We start from the raw sequence: 27421 nt of genomic DNA on the forward strand, positions 1-27421 counted from the left end.
CCCCCGCAGTATTTCAGATGTGCTCTCATGACCCCGATCATAGAATAGAATAGAATAGAATAGAATAGAATAGAATAGAATAGAATAGAATAGAATAGAATATTATTTTTTATTGGCCAAGTGTGATTGGACACACAAGGAATTTGTCCTGGTCTAAAAATTGGCAGCTCCAAATTTCAACCAGCAAATGCTCAGTCTTACATATAGGGAAAAAAACCCCAAAAACTAAATACATAGTAGATGGACATTACCTTACAGATGACCCCCATCCCGTCAAAGACCTTGGAGTTTTCATGTCAAATGATCTAAGTGCCAAAGCCCATTGCAACTACATAGCAAAAAAAGCTCTAAGAATTGTAAACCTAATTTTGCGTAGCTTCTTTTCCAAAAACACCACACTACTAACCAGAGCATATAAAACATTTGCAAGACCAATTCTAGAATACAGCTCGCCAGTTTGGAACCCTCACCACATCTCTGACATCAATACAATTGAACGTGTCCAGAAATATTTTACAAGAAGAGTTCTCCATTCCTCTGAAAACAACAAAATACCTTATCCCACCAGACTTGAAATCCTAGGCTTAGAAAACTTGGAACTCCATCGCGTTCGACAAGACCTAAGCTTAACTCACAGAATCATCTATTGTAATGTCCTTCCGGTTAAAGACTACTTCAGCTTTAATTGCAATAATACTAGAGCAACTAATAGATTTAAACTTAATGTCAACCGCTTTAATCTAGATTGCAGAAAATATGACTTCTGTAACAGAATCATCAGGGCTTGGAATACTTTACCTGACTCTGTTGTCTCTTCCCACAATCCTAAAAGTTTTATCCAAAAACTTTCTACTATTGACCTCACCCCATTCCTAAGAGGACCATAAGGGGCGTGCATAAGCGCACAAACGTGCCTACCCTTCCTGTCCTATTGTGTTTTTTTTCTTGTTTTTTTTCTCCTTCCTATATATATGCTTATACCTCCTTATATTTACCCATATATATATATATGTTTATTTACTATATAATCTTTTTGTATGATACCTACATATATTGTTGTGACAAATAAAAATAAATAAATAAATATGCTCTCAGTGTACATAAAAGAAAAGATCATGGGTATTATTACCCCATTGGCATGTTGCAATTCTTCCTTAAATTGACCCATCAGCTCCCTCCAACCCACCTCCGCGACTAGCGATGGGGAAGCACCAGAGAGCGGGTGGAAAATCGAGGGGGTCGTGGGAACGGAGGCAGGCAGATCGCGTGACAAGCTGCATCCCTCGGTCACATTCAAACCACTTTCGGGCTTTTAGGCAGCAGCACTGACCCCCCCCCACCTCCGACTTATCTCCACCCATCCACCCAGTCACCGCTACCCCCGATTTCCAGGCAGGTTCCGCCCCTTTCCTTTACCCCCCACCTCCGCTTCGCGCCTCCGCTTCGCTCCATTCGAGCGCGGCGCCGCATCTGCGAGGATCTCGTTCCCTTACCGTGGGAGGAAAAAGTCCTATCGCCAAACTTGGCAAACTTGCCGGAATTTCCTTTGCTTTCTCGGATTCCGCTGCCCGCTGCTGAAAATGGCCTTGCAGGCGCCTTATTACAAACCGGTAAGTTGGGTTGGCCTAAGAAGGGACGGAAAGGGATTCCCACCCACCCACCTCCCTCACTTTACGACGCCAGGCATCCTATAATTCAGGATCTTGTGGCGGGCTGTTCCCCTGGTGCGCTTCCAAGATAGGCATAACGTGACTGAGCCAAGGTCATCTTACATGGCTTTTTAGGACAAGGTTCATCCGTTATTTAATAGAATAACAGAATTGGAAGGGATCCTGGAGGTCTTCTGATCCAGCCGCCTGTCGGATTATTTTTATTTATTTTAGTTTATTTTTTACGTGATATTTAATTTTATTTTATTTAAATCGAGTGTGTTACGTTTCAAAGGGAAGTGAAATACAAAATAACCAAACAGGAACAATGGAGGGCAAGGGGATAAAAAAACGGGGAAAAGTTAAAAAGTAACAAAATAGAGAGATTTACTTGGGACTTTGTTCAGTACAGATACAAATCTGTAGTAAAAATAATCGCTTACTTCTAATCAAAATGAAAGCACAAAAACGTCAAACAAAAAAACAGATTAGACCTCAAAACAGAGTTAGGATTATTGATCATCAATTGTGTTGTAAATGTTGTACCTTGATGAACGTATCTTTTCTTTTATGTACACTGAGAGCATATGCACCAAGACAAATTCCTTGTGTGTCCAATCACACTTGGCCAATAAATAAATTCTAAATTCTAAATATTATGTTTATATATATACATATATGTATGTATGTATATATATATTCGTAGGTTTTTATGGGTATAGGTATGTAGGTCTTGGCGTATTCTGGTCTTTTCCTGTGTACTCTCAACCTTACATGGGAAAAGACCCAAATACGCCAAGACCTACATACATACATACACACACACACACACACACACACGCACATTATAGAATAGAATAGAATAGAATTTTTATTAGAATAGAATAATGTGTGCGTGTGTGTTCAATAGTACACTTTCACTTTCAATAGTAAAAGTGAAAATATATGGTATTTCTAAAATCATAACAAATCTAATCATCAAATCCAAAAAAATCAAAGCTTCATTTTTATCTTTTCCAAGCAAGAAATCCAAAATAATACTTTCAAACTCAAGAAATGTAGTAAAAACAATCACCCAAATGATACTGAACTATCAATAGAGTAACACAAATTAAATTGTGCCCCGAAACACATTTCCTGGGTTCACAAAAAGCGTTGGTTCTAAAATTGTTCTTCTTGTTTTGAACAAATCTTTGTTGGAACTATCCAGCACATTATGAAAAGTCTGTTTCTGAAGAGCGACACATGAATTTTAATGGCTGCATAAATAAAAGTAATAATTTATTAAATGTCTATACTAAATAAGCTAATGGGCTCCAAGATCACTGCAGATGGGGACTGCAGCCAAGAAATTAAAAGACGCTTGCTCCTGGGGAGGAAAGCTATGGCAAATCTAGACAGCGTACTAAAAAGCAGAGATATCACCCTGCCAACAAAAGTGCGTATAGTCAAGGCTATGGTTTCCCAGTTGCAATGTATGGCTGTGAAAGTTGGACCATAAGAAAGGCTGAATGCCAAAGAATTGAGGCCTTTGAACTCTGGTGCTGGAGAAGACTCCTGTGAGTCCCTTGGACTGCAAGGCGATCCAACCGGTCAGTCCTAGAGGAGATCAACCCCAATTGTTCTTTAGAAGGCCAGATCCTGAAGATGAAACTCAAATACTTTGGCCACCTAATGAGAAGGAAGGACTCCCTAGAGAAGAACCTAATGCTGGGAAAGATTGAGGGCAAAAGAAGGGACGACAGAGAATGAGGTGACTGGATGGAGTCACTGAAGCAATAGGCGTAAGCTTAAATGGACTCCAGAGGATGGTACAGGAAGGCCTGGAGGAACGTGGTCCATGGGGTCGCGATGGGTCGGACACAACTTCGCAACTAACAACAACAACAAAATAAGCCAAACAACATAAAATTCTAGCATCAACTGTAATTGTGGGCTGGTTGCTGAGCATGCAAAATGTAAACTTATGACACTCACTCTCTCTTTCTCTTTCTCTTTCTCTTTCTCTTTCTCTTTCTCTTTCTCCCTCCCACTCCCTTCCTCTCTCTCTATCACTCAGAACTTTGAATTTGCATTGTAAATACCCTTTTGAATGTCTGTCCTAAAGTCATTAAAGTGACCTGTCAGACTTCCTATACAGTGGCTATCTTATTTGCTTAAGGATGAAAATGTTGGTCTGTTTCCTTCAAGGTACACATGTACAGATCAAACAATGCTGCTGCTAAGGTTAGAGCAGTGTTTCTCAGTTTCTTCTGAACTCCTGAGAAGGTGCCATCTACCCTCAAGATCGCATCTTGGTTAAGGCTTTGTTGGAAGAAATATCCTTCTGGGTTTAATTCCAAGTGGGGGGGAAAAAGACACTGGAAACATGGAGACTGCTTGGAAAGATGATTTAATGGTGGACAGGAATCACATGGCTTGAGTTCCTGAGTAGAAAAGGTGCTCACATGCTTCAAGGTGTTGGGTGAAGAACCAAAGAGAGGAAAGAAGAGACCGGAAGATGCTGTTTCCTGTTCCTGTACAAGAAATGTTTCCTGATTGGTTGTCAAACTCCCAGGTGGTCTAGGGGGTCTTAGCTAACTTTGTAAGTTGTCTCTCAAGCTTGCTTGAGTCTTACCATGTGGCAGAATTTCTGTTGCTAGATGGTTCTATTGTGTTGCAGATGATGGCCCATTGAGGAAGGTGGGGGGAATGAGTTTCTGCCTCTGGCCCATTGACAAAGGTGGAGGGAGGCAGGAAGCTGCTTTGTCTTTAAAACATGTTTCTCCATTTCTCATCCAGGGAAATATAATATTCTGCCTTTTTAATATTTCCTAAAATATTTCCTTTTTCTAGGAGAGGGGTGGGTGCTAACCAGGGGTGAAATCTAAAAATTTTCCCTACTGGTTCTGTGGGCGTGGCTTAATTGGTAGGCATGGCTTGGTGGTCAGGTGACTGAATGGGCATGGCCAATAATAATAAATAATAAAAATAATAAGGTATACAAAACTTGGGAGCACACCTGTCTACCTTCTTTAAAAATAGAGGCACCGGTCTACCTTCTTTAAAAATAGAGGCACCGGTTTACTAGCCGCCTACAGCGCTGATCAGTTATAGTGCGGCCCTTTAAAGCGCTGCAGCAGTCATTTAAGGCCGTTTGCAGCTATATCAGCACCGAGAGCTTCAGGGACAGAGAAGAAGAACAGCGAAGTGCGGGCAGTGGGGGGGGGAGGGATTTTTGCTACCGGTTCCCCGAACTACTCTCCCTATTGCTACCGGATCGCACAATCTGGTCTGAACTGGGAGCATTTTACCCCTGGTGCTAACTTCCTACAGCTTCTAACTCAAGTGTTTTTCAAGCTCAGCAACATTGAGGTGTATGGACTTCAACTCCCGGAATTCCTCAGTCAGGGAATGGCTGGCTGGGGAATTCTGGGTATTGAAGGCCACAGTCGCCTTCCTGGCAGCTTCTGCCATCTTTTTCCACTCCAGCCATACAACATACACATTTTTATACCAAACACCTGAATAGAGCTGTGTACATGCAACTCGTATCCATGATGTTCCGAAAATTGCTTTATTGAAGCATTTGAAGTACGAACAAAAGGGTGGGTTCTAAAGCATAACTTTATGATTGAACATTTTTACGGTGGTTCTAGTTCTGGGTTTTAGTTTTGTTGAGAGCCACCCAGAGTTGTGTTTTGAGATGGGCGGCCACCAGAAATTAAACCATGCAATAACAGTTGCAGACAAGATCAAACCGCCACAGCATTGGTGGGTTTTTTTGCACTGCTCTGGTGAAAAAAAAGCCAACAGAGTTCTAGGCTGCATAAACAGAGGGATAGAATCAAGATCATGTGAAATGTTAATTCCACTTTATAATACCTTGGTAAGGCCACACTTGGAATATTGCATTCAGTTTTGGTCACCAGGATGTAAAAAAGATGTGAAGACTCTAGAAAGAGTGCAGAGAAGAGCAACAAAGATGATTAGGGAACTGGAGGCTAAAACATATGAAGAACGGTTGCAGGAACTGGGTATGTCTAGTTTAATGAAAAGAAGGACTAGGGGAGACATGATAGCAGTGTTCCAATATCTCAGGGGTTGCCACAAAGAAGAGGGAGTCGGGCTGTTCTCCAAAGCACCTGAAGGCAGGACAAGAAGCAATGGGTGGAAACTAATCAAGGAGAGAAGCAACCTAGAACTAAGGAGAAATTTCCTGAACAATTAGTTAGAACAATTAATCAGTGAAACGACTTGCCTGCAGAAGTTATGAATGCTCCCAACACTGGACGTTTTTAAGAAGTTGTTGGATAACCATTTGTCTGAAGTGGTGTAGAGTATTCTGCCTAAGCAGGGGGTTGGACTAGAAGACCTCCAATGTCCTCCAATGTTGCCGTGATGGTCTAATTCTCATTCTCCCTTCCATGCTGCTGGATCATTTCTGAGAAGATTCGTCCGTGGGCATTCCTGGAAAGAGAGAGAGTGGATTCCCAGCTTTTTTGTAAAGCAGCAGCTGCAGGCCTGGAGGAGTGAAGCTGGAGAAGGAGGGAGGGGAGGGGAGGGAAAGGGTGGAGCTGCTCCATTATCAAGTGCTGGAGCGAAAATCAGCTGTGTCCCAAGCACAGCGAAGTTGAGACGCAGGAAGGGGATGCTGTGCAGCACCTCCAGCTTAAAAATAAGAAAGCGAAAATAAGTCAGAGATTATCTTCCGGTGGGGGGCTTGCAGAAACAGCATGTGGCTAACGGTAGGTAAGGAGGCGGGAGGACCCTTGCTTCCTCGTTCTACTGACCCATGTCACTGCCCCACCTCCCCATCCCCAGTGAGTGCAGGTTGCAAGCTGCTTCCAGCTGATCCGTGCTTTGCTTCACTAGAGCAGGGGTCTCCAACCTTGGTCCCTTTAAGACTTGTGGACTTCAACTCCCAGAGTCTTGTGGACTTCAACTCTCAGTCTTAAAGGGACCAAGGTTGGAGACCCCTGCTCTAGAGGGTAACGAGAGGGGTAGGGATTGCAAGTGGATGATGATTATTTTTTTAATTTGGTCATACCTGACGTCGCTGAAATATCACCAGATGATTTCGCCCATAAGCAGAATACAGAATAAGAGAATTGGAAGGGGCTTTAGAGGTCTTCTAGCCCAACCCCCCAACCCCTCCTCGAGCAGAAAACCTTATACTATTCTGGACAAATGGCTGTCTAATCTCTTCTTAAAAACCTCTGGTGTTAGAGCACCCGCAACTTCCAAAGGCAAACCGTTCAGCTGATTAATTGTTCTCAGTGTCAGGAAATTTCTCCTTAGTTCTAGGTTGCTTCTCTCTTTGGTAAGTTTTTCAACCTCTTTGACAAGTTACTTCCTGTCTTGCCTTCTGGTGCTTTGGAGAATAGTTTGACACACACTCCCTCTACTTTGTGGCAGCCCCTAAAATATTAGAACATCTTTTCTTTTATGTACACTGACATCATATGCACCAAGACAAATTCCTTGTGTGTCCAATCACACTTGGCCAATAAAGAACTCTACTCTATTCTACTCTACACTACTCTACTCTACTTTGTTCTGTTCTGTTCTGTTTGTTCTATTCTATTCTAACAGTGGTATCATGTCACCCTCCTAGTCCTAAAACTAGACATACCCAATTCCTGGAACTGTTCTTCATATGTCTCAGCCTCCAGTCCCCTTATCATGTTTGTTGTTCTTCTCTGCACTCTTTCTAGAGTCCCAACATCTTTTTAATATCATTATAAGTATCATTATATCATTACATTACGTCCAAACTGGGTGCAATATTCCAAGTGTGGTCTTACCAAAGCAGTATAAAGCAGTACTAACACTTCATATGATCTTGATACAACTGTTGTCACAGTCTAGGAGTGCCTTGATATTTTTGGAAACTGTAGCACACTGCAGGCTCATACTTAAGTGGTTTGGGTTTTTTTGCATTTATATCCCGCCCTTCTCTGAAGACTCAGGGCGGCTTACACTATGTTAGCAATAGTCTTCATCCTATTTGTATATTTATATACAAAGTCAATTTATTGCCCCCAACAATCTGTGTCCTCATTTTACCTACCTTATAAAGGATGGAAGGCTGAGTCAACCTTGGGCCTGGTGGGACTAGAACCTGCAGTAATTGCAAGCAGCTGTGTTAATAACAGATTGTCTTAGCAGTCTGAGCCACAGAAGACAAGTGGTTGTCGACTAGGACTCCTAGATCTCTCTCACAGTTATTACTGTTGAGCCAGGTACATTCTCTTCTCTTCTCTTCTCTTCTCTTCTCTTCTCTTCTCTTCTCTTCTCTTCTCTTCTCTTCTCTTCTCTTCTCTTCTCTTCTCTCCATTCCTCTCCTCTCCCCTCCTCTCCTCTCCCCTTCCCTTTTACTCCACTCCACACTCCACTCTGTTCTTAACTCTACTCTATCCTACCCTACCCTACCCTACTCTACTCTATTATTATTTCTATTCTATTCTATACAGTTTTTCTTGCCTAAGTGTAAAACCTTATTTTTCTCACCACTGAATTGCATTTTATTGGATAGGGCCCAGTGTTCAAGTCTTGTCAAGATCTTTCTGGATCTTGAGGCTATTTCCCCATATTTGATGAGTTTTCCTTTTATGCCCTCATCTAAATCGTTGATGAAGATGTTGAAGGGTACTAGGCCTAAGAAAGAATGCTGGGATTCTGTTCGCTTGTTTTGGCTGTTTATTCGTGAAGTTTGCTGGTTTTGTTTTGTTTTGTTTTATCTGTTTGTTTGTTTATCCAATGTGCCTGAGATTTATGTATTTATTTATTTATAAAATTTATTGACCGTCCATCTTACCACAAGGTAACTCGGGGGGGGGGGGGGGCTTAAAATCAGTGATGGGATTCAGCTTGTTTGAGCGAACCATTGTTAAATTGCCAGCTGGGCCCACCCCTCCCCTTCCAGGATTCCTCAAGCGCTCCATTTTGGCTGCCAGGTAAGTGCAGGGAGGCCTACTAGGCCCAAAACAAGCCGGGTGTGGCGCCACCTTCCCTCTGTGGCCCGCTTTTTGCTCCCAGGAGGCTACAGGGAAGCCTGCTAGGCCCAAAATGGGGTACGGGGGGCGGTGTCCCCCCCTGCAACCCGTTTCTGCTCCCAGGGGGATGCAGGAGGACGAGTGCTGCCTGTCACACCCCCTGGCCACGCCCACCATTGCCACACCCACCCAGGCAGTCATTAGGACAGAGAACCGGTTAAATTATTTGAATCCCACCACTGCTTAAAATCATAAAAGATAAACACGTACACCCAAAGATATATACTAAATACAATAAATTAAGTAAATAAATTAAGATGCAAGGTGAAGCTAAAATATGACTGGGTAAAGATTGAGGTTCAATCATTACTATCTCTGTATATTGCTGTGTGTCTCAATGTTGGGCACTTTAAGAGGTCTGGACTTCAACTCCCAGAATCCTTCAGGCAGTTCTCTGTCTGGGGAATTCTGGGAGATGAAGTCCAGACATCTTAGAGCAGGGGTCTCCAACCTTGGTCCCTTTAAGACTTGTGGACTTCAACTCCCAGAGTTCCTCAGCCAGCTTTGCTGGCTGAGGGACTCTGGGAATTGAAGTCCACAAGTCTTAAAGGGACCAAGGTTGGGGACCCCTGTCTTAGAGTACCCAAGGTTGACAAATACTGGTTTAACAGTTGTCAGGAGCTTTTGGATGGGCAAACTGTTACTGGTGGTGGGCCTGGGGAATGCTGGGAATTGAAGTTCATACATCTTGAAAGTTCTGAGATTGAGGAAAAAGTGTTTTAAAGCGCTTTTGGGGGAGGATGGAGGCAGACATGTTATTATATTTCGCAGGTATTTATTCATGAACCAGTTGAATTAATGTCTTTGAGCTGCAGCAGATTCTCCATTTAATGGCTATTTTTTTTTCTTTTAACGTCTGGTCAGACTGTTCCTTTTAGTGGTCCAATTTATGGTGGCCTGAAAGATGGGATGACCGTATTAGTCACCGGAAGTGTTTTGAAGAACTGCAGAAGGTGAGTCATTCAAGTGCAGGGAGAAAAGAGTATATAGGAAGTTCCACCCAAAAAAAAATCCACGTTTTTTCAAACTATCTAGACAGTCATGAAATTAGTGAAGCTGCAACCAGAAGAAAGTTCCATCTCTGAACCTTTCAGTTCATATTGTATAACGATCATTTACCACCTGGGGATTGTTGGGATGGGAGTGAGTTCTGAAACAAAACAGAATAGAATAGAATAGAATTCTTTATTGGCCAAGTGTGATTAGACACACAAGGAATTTGTCTTTGGTGTATATGCTCTCAGTGTACATAAGGAGAATTCATCAAGAATAAAAAGATACAACACTTAGTGATAGTCAAGGTTAGCTATTAAATCATACTAGGAAACAAATAAAAACAATATAAATTGAAAGATACAAGCAACACGGTAATAGTAATAAGTGGGAAGAGATAGATACTAGTAAGGAAGAGAAGAATAATAGTAATACAGTCTTAGTAAATTATTTGACAGTGTTGTGGGAATTACGGTAGTTGTTAAGGAGAGTGACGGCATTCAGGGGAAAAACTGTCCTTTCGTCTAGTTGTTCTGGTGTGCAGTGCCCTATAGCAGTGGTAGTCAACCTGGTCCCTACTGCCCACTAGTGGGCGTTCCAGCTTTCGTGGTGGGCGGTAGGGGTTTTGTCTGATACTGAAGCACTTTCCTTTTTTTAAAATTTAATTGACTATTTAAAAAAATTCCATAGCATTATTTAAAAACATTTTCATTAGGTTTTCATAAAATTCCCCGTGACAATTTAAATTTCTGAAAATATACTATTTGTATCGCCCGCGCATAAGTTTAGTTCACGTTACATAAGTGAAACTAAATGGCGCTATAGTGCGGCTGCAAACAAAAGAACCTCATCCCAGAATAGTTCGCACATCTCCCCCCACACCACCAGCTGTAACAGACAAGCAGAGCTGTAGCCGGCGCCACCCCAAACCCAATCCACAATGCGCGAGAGGCATGCGCAGATGATAATACACTTTATAAATCACCATTACTATGGAACCTGTGGGCAGTTAGAAAATTTTACTACTAACAGAGATACAAAAGTGGGCGGTAGGTATAAAAAGGTTGACTACCCCTGCCCTATAGCATTGTTTTGAGGATAGAAGTTGAAACAATATGTCCAGGATGTGAGGGGTCTGTAAATATTTTCACAGCCCTCTTTTTGACTTCTGCAATATACAGGTCCTCAATGGAAGGCAGGTTGGTAGCAATTGTTTTTTCTGCAGTTCTAATTATCCTCTGAAGTCTGTGTCTGTCTTGCTGGGTTGCAGAACCAAACCAGACAGTTATAGAGGTGCAGATGACAGACTCAATAATTCCTCTGTAGAACTGGATCAGCAGCTCCTTGGGCAGTTTGAGCTTTCTGAGTTGGCGCAGAAAGAAGATTCTTTATTGAGGTTTTTTGATGATGTTTTTGATGATAGGTGTCCATTTTAAGTCTTGAGGTATGGTAGAACCTAGAAACTCAAAGGTCTCTACTGTTGATACTATGTTGTCTAGTATTGTAAGAGGTTGTAGTATAAGAGGTTTTCTTCTAAAATCTACCACCATTTCTAGGGTTGTGCAAGTATGTGATGTGACTTTGCCTAGCTTCACCTGCTGCTTCCTGTCTGTTAGGAAGCTTATGATCTGTTTACGAGTGTGTTCCTATACCGCTAGCTGGTTTAGCTTAGTTAGAAGAATATCTGGAATGATGGCATTGAATGCTGAGCTGAAGTCTACAAAGAGGACCCTTGCATAGGCCTTTGGCGATTCAAGATGTTGTAGGATGTGGTGCAGAGTCATATTAGCAGCAGCATCTGTTGATCTTTGTTGAAGTTTTGCAAATAAGTACAAAGAAATTGGTGGTCAGGTTGAATTTCACTCCTGTTGCCATATGATACAAACACTTCTTAAACAAACCCATTCCCGGCACATTCATATTGTAAAACACGGGGAACCATAACCCTGTGATGTCTCCCTTGGACAACTCCTCTGGGTCTTCTCCCTCGAGGTTGGCTCGAGGGAGGATGAGCTCATTCCTGGTACATCAGGAAGTGGGTTAATTAATGACTCTGAACTGCCAGCCGAAAGAGATTTATGGAGGGCTTCGGCTGGGGACAGTTTGCAGGTCAGTGAAGAGGCGGAGGAGCTGCCTTCCATGGTAGATCCGAGAGTATGCAGGGCAGAGAAAAGGCAAGGTTTGTAAGTGGTTTTTCAGGGCCATCATTCTTCAGTTTACCTTAATACCCCATGGTCCTCATCCAGATGGGCGGTGTTGTGACCCAGGCCCAAGTAGGTAGTAGGAAACTCAGTCTGTGTAAAAACAAACAAACTTTATTAGAACGGCTGAGAATTAACTCATTCTCAGTGTAGTCCAACCAAATTAAAGCAAATTCCTCCCAACACAATTCCTCAGTCCTATCACCAACCTTGGTCCAATTAGGCAAACTGTCAAAGGCCTTTCTTGGCAAAAGTTCAGAAGACGCCAATACAAAACAAATGCAACAAGACAAAGCTATCAACGTTGTTTTCCAGCAAAGAGCCCAAATGACGTTGCTGGTCTTTTAAGCCTTATGGGAGGGGCCAATCATCTCTTGGCCCTACTCCTGAGTTGTCCTCTTTGCTGTAGCTGCTCTTGCCTTCTGGCAGCTCCTCTCATGTGTGCATTAGGAACAGGCTCCTCCTGTTCCTCTGCCTCACTACTGTCAGCCTCTGGAGGCTCCGGAGTCTGCACATCACTCCTGGCCCCACCTCACAGAGCCCTCATCCAGGCCTTCCCCAGCCTCCAGGACTGGCCCATGTTCTTCCTCAGCCTCATCGCTGTCCGACTTCGTTGCCAGCTCCACAGGCTGCTGACGAATCACAACAGGCGGGGTGTGTGTGGGGTTGGACTAGATGATATAAAAGGCCCCTTCCAACCTTGTTAATCTGTAAATTTCTCTCTCTCTCTCTTTTTTTTTTGCAGATTCCAGGTTGACTTTCAGTGTGGCAATTCCCAAGTGCCCAGATCGGATGTCGCTTTCCATTTCAATGTCCGTTTTGATGAGAACTGTACTGTATGCAATTCACACGAAAAGGGTGGCTGGCAGGAAGAAGAAAGAAAATACGAGATGGTTTTCCAGAAAGGGCATCCTTTTGAGATCCGGTTTCTTGTGAACATATCCTCCTATGTGGTACGAAGACGATAACATCTCTTCGTGGGTTATAATCACCATCTTTTTTAAAAATACACTTGGTTTGGTTTTTGATTTTTACGTTTGTAGCAATGGAAAAGCATTTTTCAAAATGTGTCTCAAAGCATCCCTTGCTGAGCGCAAAACAGCTATCTCAAATGCAAAATGGGCCCCATCAACACACATATAAATCGATGGAGTTTGGCCACACTTTCTTTTGATCTTGTCTTTATTTTTATTTATCAGTTTAGACACCGTCTCCTTCATAGAGCAACTCATCAAGCCTCTTATCCACTTTGGGTGCTCCATACAGTCTCCCAATGGAGCCTGCCCACTATGGTCATATAACACCGTTCCTGCGCAGACTGCACTGGCTACCTGTGGCCTTTCGAGTGCACTTTAAGGTCTTGGTTACTACCTTTAAAGCGCTCCATGGCTTAGGGCCTGGGTACTTACGGGACCGCCTGCTGTTACCACATGCCTCCCACCGACCCGTACGCTCTCACAGAGAGAGACTTCTCAGGGTGCCGTCCGCCAAGCAATGTCGGCTGGCGGCCCCCAGGGGAAGGTCCTTCTCTGTGGGGGCTCCCACACTCTGGAACGAGCTTCCCCCATGTTTACGCCAAATACTTGACCTTCGGACCTTCCGCCGCGAACTGAAGACACATCTCTTTATTCGCGCGGGGCTGGCTTAAATTTTATTGATTTTAAATTATCTATTATTAATTTTAATGGGGTTTTAGTTTTATATATTTTAAAGTTTTTTGGGCCAATTATAAAATAAGTTTTTTAATTTGTATTTTAAATTGTATATTGTATTGTTTGTTTTTATTTTTGGCTGTACACCACCCTGAGTCTTTCGGGAGAAGGGCGGTATAAAAATCGAATAAATAAATAAATAAAAATAAATAAAATCAGTTGTGACCGTCATAATGTAGGTCATCCACATGATCAGACCTGGTTTTTTTGCTGCCTTTTTTGCAGGGTTCATTAAGTGAACCTTTTTTTTTTGATATGGGCCATTTTTGCTGAAAATTGGGAGTTAATGCTGATTTTCTACAAACCCGTCGTAAATTGCAGTCCCATGACAGTGGGAAACTGTGAATGGCTGTGAATGCCGACTGATTGCCACATTCCCAAAACACAATTGGGAGAGAGGAGTGGCTCTTGTAGCTTCGCTTAGTGATCCGTCACTAAGTGCTTGGTTGTAAGTCAAGCACCACCAGTAATCTCAACTTGGTTTAAGTGCTTTTGGGGAATCTAGTCCTTATTATTTCTAAAACATGGTTTGCAACTTCCCAGTTGGCCTTATTCATAGCCTACCGACTGGGGGTTAGGTGAGTACAACCATTGTTTTGCTTCCTTCTCTGTTGTCCCAAAGGTGCTTCTTCATAAGACAACTGGACTTCCTGGGTTTTTTTTCTTTCAAAACATTTTGCTCCTCATCCAAGAAGCTTCTTCAGTTCTTCAGATCAGAACTGAAGAAGCTTCTTGGATGAGAAACGAAACATTTTCAAAGAAAAAGCAAAGAAATCCAGCTGCCTTTGGAAAAAGTACCTTTGGGACAACCGTGACCTGGAATCCTGGTGGCGCAGAGGTTAGAATGCAGTATTGCAGGCTAACTCTGCCCACAGTCTGGAGTTTGATCCTAACTGGCTCAGTGTTGATTCAGCCTTCCATCTTTCTGAGGTCAGTAAATGAGGACCCAGATTGTTGGGGGCAATAAGCTGACATCGTAAATCACCCAGCAAGTGCTATAAAGCAGGAGTCTCCAACCTTGGCAACTTTAAGACTTGTGGACTTCAACTCCCAGAATTCCTCAGCTAGCTTTACTGGCTGAGGAATTCTGGAAGTTGAAGTCCACAAGTCTTAAAGTTGCTAAGGTTGGAGACCCCTGCTATAAAGCATCATGGGGCAGTATATGGATGATAGAGAATCTCCACAGACGTTTCCTTTTCTGTTGTTGTTCTTGTTGTGATTTGACATGTTGCTCCCTTCTGTATCTGCCAGGTTCTCGTCGATGGAAAGCTATATTTGGAATTCAAACACAGGATCCCTCTTTCTCGGGTAGATACCATCGGAATTTCAGGAGAACTAGATGTTGTTTCGATCAGCTTCCAAAGTCCAGCGGTAGGTATTCCATTGATTTCATTTTATTTATAAAACACCTCTCCCGCCTCCCTCTGATAAACAAAAATGGGTACCCTTATTTTTCTTGGAATTAAATGTGTGGAGTATTTAGACAGAATAAATATATGCCTTTCCTCTTTCCTTCCTGGTCTTGGAATAATGCAAAGATTTTCTGACATTTTCCCGAGTGATTTGAGGCGGGAAGATCAAAATAAAGTCCAGGTGGTGGCCTAATACCAACAATCCCTCATGTGTGTCACAAATATGATGCACTTCAACAGAGACACAACTTTGATTGCATGGCATTAGTTGCCATCTTTGATTTTTATTTATTTTTTTTGGGTGGTGGAGAAGCTCTGACAGGATCAGCGGCCGTGAAGCACCCATCGCACCTCTCCATCTTTTGAAGTTTAGTCAGATTGTTCTGAGAGGATGTCAGAAAGCGCCACATTTTTGTAGTGTAATTTCAGGTAGTCCTTGATTTACAACTGTAATGGAGCCTAGAACTTCTGTCGTTAAGTCATGATCGTCGTAAGTTGAGGCACCCGCATGACTGCCCTGATTTTACAAACCGTTTTTGTGACACTTGTTAAGCAAAATGCAGCAAATCCACTCTTATGGGCATGTTTTTAGCAGAATCCAGCCAAAAATAAATAAATAAATAAATTCCAGTCACGTGACCATGGAACACGGCAATGGATGAAAAGTTGCCAAGGGTGCAAAATGAGGTCATGTGGCTAGAGGTGTGTATATGTCTCTGTCAAAAATTGAGTTATAAGTACCTTCGGGGAGAAGGGGAGGTGTTTGTTGTAACTTTGGAGCATTGCTAAATGACCGCTCATTAGGTAACACTATCTGTGCCACCTAAGAAGCGTTTTTTCACTGCCTGAGGAATTCTGGGAGTTGAAGTCCACACATCTTAAAGTTGCTGAAGTGGAGAAACACGGATCTAGAGCAAGGGTCTCCAACCTTGGCAACTTTAAGGCTTGTGGACTTCAACTCCCAGAATTCCTCAGCCAGCTTGTTGGAGACCCGTGCTCTAAAAGTAGCATTCGGTTCTGATCCTTGCTCATGCAATTTCCTTTGATTTCTCTTCTTTTCCCCCCAGAGCTATCCAGTTTGTTCCAACCCAGTTTTCCCAACATATTCACAGGTATGACATACACTCCTGTTATTTATATATACATAAACATATAAATACACATACATACATATACACACACACACACACACATACATATATAACAGTTACCACCATTTGCATCCTTGATCATATAACCACAATTTATGTTTTTGCAGGAAACTTAGAGTTAACTTCCGGTTTCTAGCAAAAAATGCTTGCTGCGTTTGCTGTAGGCCAGGGGTGTCAAACTCGGTTTCATTGAGAGCCGCATCAAGGTTGGGTTTAACCTTGGGAGGGGGCGAGGGGGCGTGGCCAGGGGGCATGGCCAGCTCGACGTCACTCATGTCGTGGGCGCCTGTGGTGGCCCGAGCACTCTGCCAGCGAAAATGGGCTCCTGAGCTCTGTTTTCGGTGGCAGAGGCACTGCGGCCCGGTCCTTTGCTGTTTCCAGGGCAGCCCCATGGGCCACATCTAAGCACCCCGCAGGCTGGATCTGGCCCCCAGGCCTTGAGTTTGATACCCCTGCTGTATGCGGATTCAGTTAGGATCATAAGTCGAGGTCTGTCTCTATAGAGATCTAATCACTCATCCTGCAGGTTAAATAATATTGTAAGACAGACATTAGATCAGGGGTGTCCAAACTTGGTCCCTTTAAGACTTGTGGACTTCAACTCCCAGAGTCCCTCAGCCAGCAAAGCTGGCTGAGGAACTCTGGGAGTTGAAGTCCACAAGTCTTAAAGGGACCAAGTTTGGACACCCCTGCATTAGATATTGATCTTCATGTGTATTATTATTGTTGGTGTTGGTGTTTGCTTAGCCAAGTCACATTCAGTAACTGCACCCCTTTCCTGCAGGGCAAAGTGGTATGGTCCTTGTTCTGTCCTCGTTACACTTTACAGGTAGTCCTCAGTTTACAACGGTTCATTTAGTGACCGTTCAAAGTTACAACGGCACTGAAAAATGTGACGTATGACTGTTTTTCACACTTATGACCGTTGCAGCATCCCCATGGTCACGTGATTTACAATTTGGATGCTTGACAAGAGACTCACATTTATGACGGTTGTAGTGTCCCGGGGTCATGTGATCCCCTTTTGCGACCTTCTGACTAGCAAAGTTAATGGAGAAGCCAAATTCACTTAACAACCATGTTACCAATTTAACACGAGCAGCGATTCACTTAACAACTGGGATAAGGAAGGTTGTAAAATGGGGCAAAACTCACTTGACGAATTTTTCACTGATCAACATAAATGCTGGGCTCAATTGTGGTCGTAAGTCAAGGACTACCTGTACCTTTGTGTGTAGGTGGTTGTTATTGTTAGTTGCGAAGTCGTGTCCGACCCATCGCGACCCCATGGACAACGTTCCTCCAGGCCTTCCTGTCCTCTACCATCCTCTGGAGTCCATTTAAGCTCATGCCTACTGCTTCAGTGACTCCATCCAGCCACCTCGTTCTCTGTCGTCCCTTTCTTTTTTTGCCCTCAATCTTTCCCAGCATTAGGCTCTTCTCCAGGGAGTCCTTCCTTCTCATTAGGTGGCCAAAGTATTTCAGTTTCATCTTCAGGATCTGGCCTTCTGAAGAGCAGTCAGGGTTGATCTCCTCTAGGACTGACCCGTGTGATCGCCTTGCAGTCCAAGGGACTCACAGGAGTCTTCTCCAGCACCAGAGTTCAAAGGCCTCAATTCTTTGGCATTCAGCCTTTCTTATGGTCCAACTTTCATAGCCATACATTGCAACTGGGAAAACCATAGCCTTGACTATACGCACTTTTGTTGGCAGGGTGATGTTTCTGCTTTTTAGTACGCTGTCTAGATTTGCCATAGCTTTCCTCCAAAGGAGCAAGTGTCTTTAATTTCTTGGTTTCAGTACCCATCTCCAGTGATCTTGGAGCCCAGGAAAATAAAATCTGTCACTGCCTCCATTTCTTCCCCATCTATTTGCCAGGAATTGAGAGGGCCAGATGCCATGATCTTAGTTTTCTTAATGTTGAGTTTCAAGTCAAAAATACAAATAATAAATAAATAAGCAACTTTTGCACTCCTTCTTCACCCGCATCAAGAGGCTCTTCAGTTCCTCTTCACTTTCTGCCATTAGGGCGGTATCACCTGCCTAATCACACCTATCCTATTCACCACACCTATTCAGTAAACCATACCATCTATGTCAGAAGTATAAAACTCGATTTCATTGAGGGCTGCATAAGCATTGTGTTTGACCTCAGGGGGCTGGGGTGGGCGTGGCCAGCTCAACATCACTCGTGTTGGGGGCGCCTTTGGTGGCTCAGGTCCTTTGCCAGCAAAAACGGGCTCCCAAGCTCTGTTTTGGCTGCGACGGCCTCCTGCAACCCACTCCCAGAGAGAGGCACCATGGGCTGGTCCTTCGCTGTTTTCAGGGTGGTCCCATGGGCCAGATCTAAGCCCTTGAGTGTGACACCCCTGATCTATCTAGATCTTGCCGTTTTATTAAAGGAACAGGATGGTGAAACGGGGGATAAATAGAAATACATACAGTAAGAACCCGGATACAAAATAAACAGGGTTGAGTTGCTGGTTTGATAAATTACAGATAAAATCCAAGTTTCACCATCAGCAATGCTATATGTATATGGGACATGGATTTTTTTTTATTGAAAAAGTTTTACAAAAAAGAAAAACAAGAACAATTTTTTTTAACAATTATTCCCCCACTCCTCCCACCACCCCCTCCCTTTCCCTTCCCTCCCCCCCCCCCGAGACTTCCCAGAACAAAATACAGGGTATAGAATCTAACAATCATAAACTAAGATACAACAAAAACCATAACCCTTTGTCTCTCCTCTCCCTTTATACCCTTAACTCCCCTTTCCCATTTAAACTAATACATTAATATAATACAATTCCTAGATTCATTCATAAGCTATTTGATATTTTTTAGTCTGATACTTATTTTGAATATAGTCAATCCAACTTCTCCATTCGATTATGTATCTTTCTTGAGAATAATCTTTCAAATACGCAGAAATTTTAGCCATTTCTGCTAAGTTCAATACTTTAAGTGTCCATTCTTCAATTGTAGGTAAATCTTCTTTTTCCAATATTGTGCAACCAAAAGTCTTGTGGCTGTTATTAAATTTAAAATCAGTTTAGTCTCTATTACCGTACATTCCGTAATCATGCCCAATAAAAACAACTGTGGGGTAAATTTTATCTTCTTTTTCAAAGGGACATGGATTTTTGTCCGATGAACATGCGCCACAGATTAGCCTGGATTCTTCCAGGTGATTTTGCATCCTCAGAATATTAGAAAATGGAGTCTGGATTCTCAGGATCCACTTGGGTGTGTTTTTTTTTTCCCCAGAATGAGGGAAGATGGGCATTCTGTAGGGCCAAAACACTTATTAAAACCAACTTTTTATGCAATAAAAGCTTTTATCTTTGGCCACTAGATGGAGCTCAATACATGTTTAGAGAACAATAATAGACTACAGATATACAAACTCTGCTGAAAGCAGAACAGTCTTTACTGTTTAGAATTCTGCCACACTGAGCGATGTTTTGAGAAACAAGAGAGATGGGAACGGGAAGATTTCATTCACAAACATTGACAAGGATAGATGACAGTTGGGTTCTGCTTAAGAGAGCTGGGAGTTGCAAGATGAATTGCAGCCCATGGTGTGGTGTCACTGCACAGTTGACACAAAAGAGAAGATATGCAATGACAACTTTTTTGATAAATGTTTGGTTTATGTGTATATTTGGAATTTTTTTAAAAAAAATTAAAATGTTTACAAGTAAAATCCTGATTGCTATTCTTTTTTCTTCATAGTCAAGTGCCTATCCCATTGGACAATGCTTTCAGCCACAACTTTATGTAAGTCTTTTATCATATTATCAATATTTTTTTCTGATCCATCAATTATGAGGGTTTTCAACCCTAATTATGAGAGTCAAAGTCCCAGACATTTAGGGATCTGATACTACTTGGATAAGAATCCTCTAAAATGGGCACAAAGGAGCATGGGTAGACATTTTGGCTCAGCATGGGGACCCAGTTACCATGTTTGCACATTATGTGAATCAGAACATCACTGTCAGACCTGCTCTGACTTGGTCCTTTAGTCAAGAAAGACCCTCAACTCCGTTTGTAGTGAAAGGTATACTGTTACTAAAAGCCAAGTGGATTACAGTGTAGCAAAATTTTTGGATGCTTATTGTCCAAATATATTTGAATAAATAGTTTTGGGAACAGTCACTTCAACGGCAGGCGGGTTGGTGAGTCATTGCATTCCATTCCTAGAGTTTTGACCTTGAATTGGTGTCCTTGGATAGTAGGATGAGTAGTTGGCTTCATTACTTTCACTTTCCCCCAAGCATTCAACCCCCTCCCTTTGACTCCCCCCCCCCCAAGGCTGACAGCGAAAGTGAAACAAGAAAATGATGGCAGTCCTGACAATCACATTCAGCCATAATGTTGTTGATGTAGTGTAGGCTGTGCCTGATATGGGAACTCAGCAACTAGGATAACATGTTTTAAGGATTAAGCATGTGTGAGAGCAAAGGTGGGTGGCAATTAGGTGTTGCACTCACGTTGTGTGGGATGAGTTTGACCCTGTGACTCCCGAGGACATGGACAGGTTGCTGGGTAGATTGAATGCCACCACGTGTTTACTGGACCCGTGCCCCTCCTGGCTGGTGCTGGCCACTCAGGAGGTGACACGAGGCTGGCTCCAGGGGATTACGAGCGCTTCCTTGTTGGAGGGAGTCTTTCCGGCCGCCTTGAAAGAGGCGGTGGTGAGGCCCCTCCTCAAGAAGCCTTCCTGACCCGCTGTTTTAGGTAATTATCGTCCGGTCTCCAACCCGCTCGCGCGAAGGTTGTAGAGAGTATGGTGGCATATCAGTTTCCCCTGCACCTGGAGGAAACTGTCTATCTGGACCCGTTCCAGTCCGGCTTCCGACCCGGTTACAGCACTGAGACGGCTTTGGTCGCGTTGGTGGATGATCTCTGGAGGGCCAGGGATAGGGGTTATTCCTCTGCCCTGGTCCTATTAGACCTCTCAGCGGCTTTTGATACCATCGACCATGGTATCCTGCTGCGCCCGTTGGGGGTTGGGAGTGGAGGCACCGCTTATCGGTGGTTCTCCTCCTATCTCTCGACCGGTCGCAGACGGTGTTGACGGGGGCAGAGGCCAACCCGCCGCGCCTCCCTTGTGGGGTGCCGCAGGGGTCGATTCTCTCGCCCCTTCTGTTCAACATCTATATGAAGCCGCTGGGTGAGATCATCAGTGGCTTTGGTGTGAGGTACCAGCTGTACGCTGATGACACCCAGCTGTACTTTTCCACACCGGGCCACCCCAATGAAGCTATCAAGGGCTGCCCCGGTGTTTGGAAGCCGTCGGGGTCGGGATGGGGAGAAACAGGCCCAAGCTCAATCCCTCCAAGACGGAGTGGCTGTGGATGCCGGCATCCCGGTACAGTCAGCTGAGTCCGCGGCTGACTGTCGGGAGCGAGTCATTGGCCCCGATGGAGAGGGTGCGTAATTTGGGCGTTCTCCTGGATGCACGGCTGTCTTTTGAAGATCATTTGACGGCCGTCTCCAGGAGAGCTTTCCACCAGGTTCGCCTGGTGCGCCAGTTGCGCCCCTTTCTAGACCGGGATGCCTTGTGCACAGTCACCACGCCTTGTGACGCCTCGCCTGGACTACTGCAATGCTCTCTACATGGGGCTCCCCTGAAGGGCATCCGAGGCTGCAGTTGGTCCAGAATGCAGCTGCGCTGGTGATAGAGGGAGCCCTCGTGGCTCCCGAGTGACACCTATCCTGCGCAGGCTGCACTGGCTACCTGTGGCCTTCCGGTGCGCTCAAGGTGTTGGTGAACGCCTTTAAAGCGCCCATGGCATAGGGCCGGGTTACTTACGGGACCGCCTGCTGCTACCAAATACCTCTCACCGACCCGTGCGCCTCACAGAGAGGGACTCTCAGGGTGCCGCCGGCGCGACAATGTCGCCTGGCGACACCCAGGGACGGGCCTTCTGTGGGGCCCCGCCTCTGGAACGAGCTCCCCAGGACTTCGCCAACTTCCGGACCTCCGAACCTTTCATGAGCTCAAAACTTACTTATTTATCTGCGCTGGACTGGGTTAGTTTTTTAAGTTATGGGTTTTTAAATGGGTTTTACTTCCAAATTTTAATTATGGCCAATTTAAATAAGTTTTTTATTAGTATTTTAATTGTATGTATTGTGCATTTTACTTGGCTGTGAACCGCCCTGAGTCCTTCGGGAGAAGGGCGGTATACAAATTTAAATAATAAATAAATAAAATAAATACATTCAAGCCCTTCATCTACCATGGGGAGCTTTGGGCATGCTGTTCTCTCAGAAGCCCAACCAGCCTCATTGTGTCATTGTTATGCAAAGATAATGGAGGAAGGGAGTTTTATACATGTCCCCTGAGGCTCCAGAAGACAAGGAGGGCATAAATCTAAGATATCTAATCAAATGAACCAGCATGACCCCAACCTTAGTAACCTGTTGTATTTTTTCTAATAAGAGCTGCAATAGGAAGGAATCAGTGCTGGGGGTTGGTCTTGAGCATCATTGGAATTTCTCACAGTGCACCAGATTGAACTAGGTTCCTTGGGCATTGTGAGACATCTGAATGGCTTGGGCCAGAAAACCTTCTGAAAAAAAATCTTAAGAGGTCAGCAGTGAATGACAGTATGGCCCTGGTACTTTGGAAAAAAACTGAATGATGCCAGAGGCTAAGGCCAATAGTGGACATTTACAACTACGACCAGGAAGGACCATTGGTACTTTCTCAGGGGAAAAAGCTACGCTTAGGTGGATAATCCAAGATGTCCCCAGGAGGAGATCAAAACAGTCAACATGGCAATAGAAGCTCAGTCCTCTTTTTATGTGAATGAATAGAATAGAGTATAAATTTTATCACGGTCATCGACCAGCCATAGACATATAATAAATTAAAAATAATACTGACATGAATCGGGAAAAATAACATCCCTGTTATAAAAACACATGATCTCAAACCGTTAGGGTCACTCCCTAATTTACATAAGTGGAGAGCCGATAAGTCTGTGAGTAAATGTATTTTTCCCAAAAATTGTTAGAGATATCTCCAAGAAATTGGCACATCTATAATTCTGTAACCCATTTTTTTCTTGTGGACATTGCAGCGACACAGAATTTTGCCACGGTACACGCGGTAGCCGGGTTTGAGTCTTGGAGGTCATCTGTCCTCCCTGGCAATCTGTCTAGTAAGGGGAGAATATATATTGACCTATATACTCTGTATAACTCACAGTACTTTTTATATGAATGAGCATCCACATTAAAAAGAGCAGGGATTATGTGGTGGCATCACATAATGGTGAGTTTTTTCAGACTTAATCCACTGAACCTCTGTATACAATAGGCCTTTGTTGATGAGCTGTGATGGCACAGTGGTTAGAATGCAATACTGCAGGCGACTTCTGCTGCCTGCCGGCTGCCTGCAGTTTGGCTGTTCGATTCTCCCCAGGCTCAAGGTTGACTCAGCCTTTCATCCTTCCGAAGTCGGTAAAATGAGGACCCAGATTGTTGAGGGCAGTAGGCTGCCTCTGTAATCTGCTTAGGGAGGGCTGTAAAGCACGATGGTATATAAGTCTAAGTGCTACTGCTATCTCTGACTGATTACTTGAAGGTACAAAACGGGGGGGAGGGAAAGGCAGATTAAATCTAATATTGTTTGTGTGTGTGTTCTTTCCACAGCCTCTCCCTTACCGAGCTACCATCTATGGGGGTCTTTTCCCATCCAAATCAATAATAGTCTCAGGCTCTGTGTCCCCTTCTGCTCAGAGGTAAAGACTAAGAAATATTGTGGGTAAAACTTCCTTCCTGTTCTGTCCCCTCCCGGCCTCAGCCACGCGAGCTGGCTAAACAAGCCAGTAATTGAGTTCACAGCTGCTATCAGTCCTGGCAGGGAATCTGCAGCTGCCTGTTAAATTCTCCCTTATCTTGGGGTTGCCGGGCAACCAGGAAGTCAGCAATCCAGGCCGAATGTTCAGCTTAATTCTCCACGAGTCAAAGAGTTCAGCTCACTTCTCCACGAGTCAAATAGTTCAGCTCAATTTTTGCTCGTCACAGAGCAGAAGAGCAGCCAGGGCTGCTTTTATACTCTGTGGGATGTGGCTCCATGACTCAGCACTCTCTAGGCCTGCCCCACCCCTTCCTTTGTTGTAGCTGCCTCTCGTATCTCCGAAACCTGGGATCTAGCCAGGCCTGATTGCCATCAGCCAGGTCTAGAGGCGTGGCCTGGGGGGGGGAGAGTCGGGGGACGGAGGCCTCGTTATCTCCTCCACCTGGCCTGCCTCTGGCTCCTGGAGCTGAGCCAGAGGAGCCGGTGCTCCAAAGGTAAGTCCTGATGGCCCTTCCCCTCACTTTCCAAGTCACTTTCTGGCAGGGGGCCAGGCCCGGGAGGGGGCGGGGGGGCGGGGGGGGCTGGAGCCACAACACTTCCGCACAATTTCATTCCGGATTCATTTATTCTGAATCCCTTTCAAATGAATGATTTGGGGTTGTACAGTTAAAAGCAGCCAGTTGCCTTTTGGAAAAACACCTTTGAGACGATTGTCTAATGCAGGGGTCTCCAACCTTGGCAACTTCAAGACTTGTGAACTTCAACTCCCAGTATTCCTCTGGCTGGCTGAGGAATTCTGGGAGTTGAAGTCCACAAGTCTTAAAGTTGCCAAGGTTGGAGACCCCTGGTCTAATGCAAGTGGTATCATCTACCAGAATTCTTGTACAGGTAGTCCTCGACTTACAATAGTTCATTTATCCTCTGTGACTCAGACTGCTAATGCAGTCTGTTATTAACAGCAGCTGCCTGCAATTGCTGCAGGTTCTAGTCCCACCAGGCCCAAGGTTGACTCAGCCTTCCATCCTTTATAAGGTAGGTAAAATGAGGACCCAGATTGTTGGGGGCAATAAGTTGACTTTGTATATAAATATACAAATAGGATGAAGACTATTGCTAACATAGTGTAAGCCACCCTGAGTCTTCGGAGAAGGGCGGGATATAAATGCAAATAAAAAATTTTTTTTAGTGACCATTGAAAGTTACAACAGTACTGAAAAAAGTGACTTATGACCGTTTTTCACACTTACGACCGTTGCAGCATCCCCACGGTCATGTGATCAAAATTCAGAGGCTTGGCAACTGGTTCATATTTAGGACGAGTGCAGCATCCTGGGGTCATGCGATTCACTTTTGCGACCTTCTGATAAGCAAAGTCAATGACAAAGCCAGATTCACTAAACAATCATGCTACTAACTTAACAACTGCAGTGATTCACTTAAGAAAGGTCATTAAAAGGGGCCAGCTCACTTAACAAATTTCCCACTTAACAACAAAGACCTTGGGCTCAATTGTGGTCATATGTTGAGGACTACCTGTAGAAACCTGAAATGTCTATAAAGCAGGGGTCTCCAACCTTGGCAACTTTAAGCCTGGAAGACTTCAACTCCCAGAATACCCCAGCAGCTGGCTGGGGTATTCTGGGAGTTGAAGTCTACCAGGCTTAAAGTTGCCAAGGCTGGGGACCCCTACTATAAAGTACATCAGCGTAAGAAAAACTCTTGAGGCATCTTAAAGACTAACCAATTGGTTGTGACATAGGTGCAGTGACTAAAGTTAATATATTTGTGCAGGACTTTGAATTCAAAGGGGAAATGGTGTTTTGTAGCACACGAGGGTGCTCATGTTGCACTTGTCAGTAACTCCTGAAACAACATGTATTTTTCCCTTCCCTGGATCGAGCCTGACTTCTAGAAAAGATGCTGCAATTTTAAGACGTTGCTGACGGGACTTGTGAAGCACCTTTTCCCTTCCAATCCAAAATGCCACCCGGCTGTAATTTATTGTTGCATTTATTTTATTTATTATTAAATGTATGTGCCCACCCATCTCATCGCTATAGCTCTGGGCGGCTTGTAAGATTTATCAGAATGTAAAGTGAGGCTCCATCAACAGGTGTTAAAGGGATACTGCAAACGAACATCAGTGTGCCTAGAGTGAGTTGGTGATACTTCTTAAATATTCCTTCCATTGGCCAACCGGGAAGCACAGTCGGTTGGGTGACAGAATGAAGGTGTCAGAATGAACACATCTCTGTCACTTAGGCTCATTGTTCAGATCTGTTATCTTGTCCTATGAAATAAAATGAGTGGAAAAAACAGACACTCGGGCATGCACATACCCATTCCATAACTACTGAATGTGATAAAGTGAACTTTGCTGTACTTTTATTTTTTTTAAGTGCATGACGGGGTACTATCATCTACCTGCCTGTCTGCCTGTCTCTCTGTCTTATCATCTATGTCTGTCTTTCTGTGTATCCATCCATCCATATATCCCTCCCTCCCTCTATCATCTATCTATCTATCTATCTATCTATCTATCTATCTATCTATCTATCTATCTATCTATCTATCTATCTATCTATCTATCTATTTATCCATTCCTCCCTCCCTCCCTCCCTCCCTCCTATATATCCCTCCCTCCCTCCCTCCTATATATCCATCCCTCCATCTTTCTATCTATCCATCCCTCCATCCCTCCTATTTATCCATCTATCTATCTATCTATCTATCTATCTATCTATCTATCTATCTATCTATCTATCTATCTATCTATCTATCTATCTATCTATCTATCTATGGCTTAGCTTAACTGTTCTGTGTATAAGAGTTTGTTTGTCTTTGCCTGAGAGTCCTTGCTTCTATTTATTGTACTTGCTATTTCTTCTTCTCTACCACGTTCCAAGTGCTGCATGGGTATTGTATACATGCATCATGTTTTATATTATTCTATATAAAGAAGTTTCTTCTATAAATGAATCCTACTGAATTATTTACCGTATTTTTCAGAGTATAAGATGCACCTTTTTCCACAAAAAAAGAGGGTGAAAATCGGGGTGCGTCTTATACTCCGAATGTAGCTCCGCCCATCCTCTCAAACGGAGATTTCAGAGGCTGAAAAAACCTCTGAAACAAAGCTTCAGAAAAAAAGCCTCAGAAACAGAGTTTCAGAAAAAAAGCCTCTGAAACAAAGTTTCTGAGGCTTTTTTTCTGAAGCTCTGTTTCAGAGGCTTTCAGAGGCAGGGAAAAAAAAGTTTATTCTGAAACAGAGCTTCAAAACTTTCAGAGGCAGGGAAAAAAGCCAGGCGCAGAGTTCACAACCAACAAACCTGTTGCTAAAATTCACCTCGGGGAACAGCTGATCTAAGAGGCCAATCCACCTGCCAATCAGCTTTTTTCTTATTTTCCTCCCAAAAAACTAAGGTGCGCCTTATTCTCCGGTGC

General features: G+C 43.7%; 1 protein-coding gene across 3 annotated transcripts in view; it reads left to right on the forward strand.

Annotated features, from left to right (window-relative positions):
• Positions 1–1339: 1339 nt before the first annotated feature.
• The window catches only part of LOC131188739 (galectin-9B-like), a 35198-nt gene continuing 9116 nt past the window's right edge, over positions 1340–27421 (forward strand). Inside the window, exons 1-7 of one of the 3 annotated variants that reach the window (XM_058164246.1) lie at positions 1340–1610; positions 9551–9639; positions 12626–12833; positions 14844–14963; positions 16072–16116; positions 19894–19938; positions 23830–23918. In XM_058164246.1, coding sequence (XP_058020229.1) covers positions 1581–1610; positions 9551–9639; positions 12626–12833; positions 14844–14963; positions 16072–16116; positions 19894–19938; positions 23830–23918 — 626 coding nt within the window. In that variant the 5' untranslated portion in view covers positions 1340–1580. Of the gene's footprint in view, positions 1611–6322; positions 6377–9550; positions 9640–12625; positions 12834–14843; positions 14964–16071; positions 16117–19893; positions 19939–23829; positions 23919–27421 lie in introns of those variants that run through there. The other 2 variants (XM_058164244.1, XM_058164245.1) reach the window with 2 other exon arrangements.

Source organism: Ahaetulla prasina, chromosome 1 (assembly GCF_028640845.1).
Source record: "Ahaetulla prasina isolate Xishuangbanna chromosome 1, ASM2864084v1, whole genome shotgun sequence".
NCBI lineage: Eukaryota > Metazoa > Chordata > Lepidosauria > Squamata > Colubridae > Ahaetulla > Ahaetulla prasina.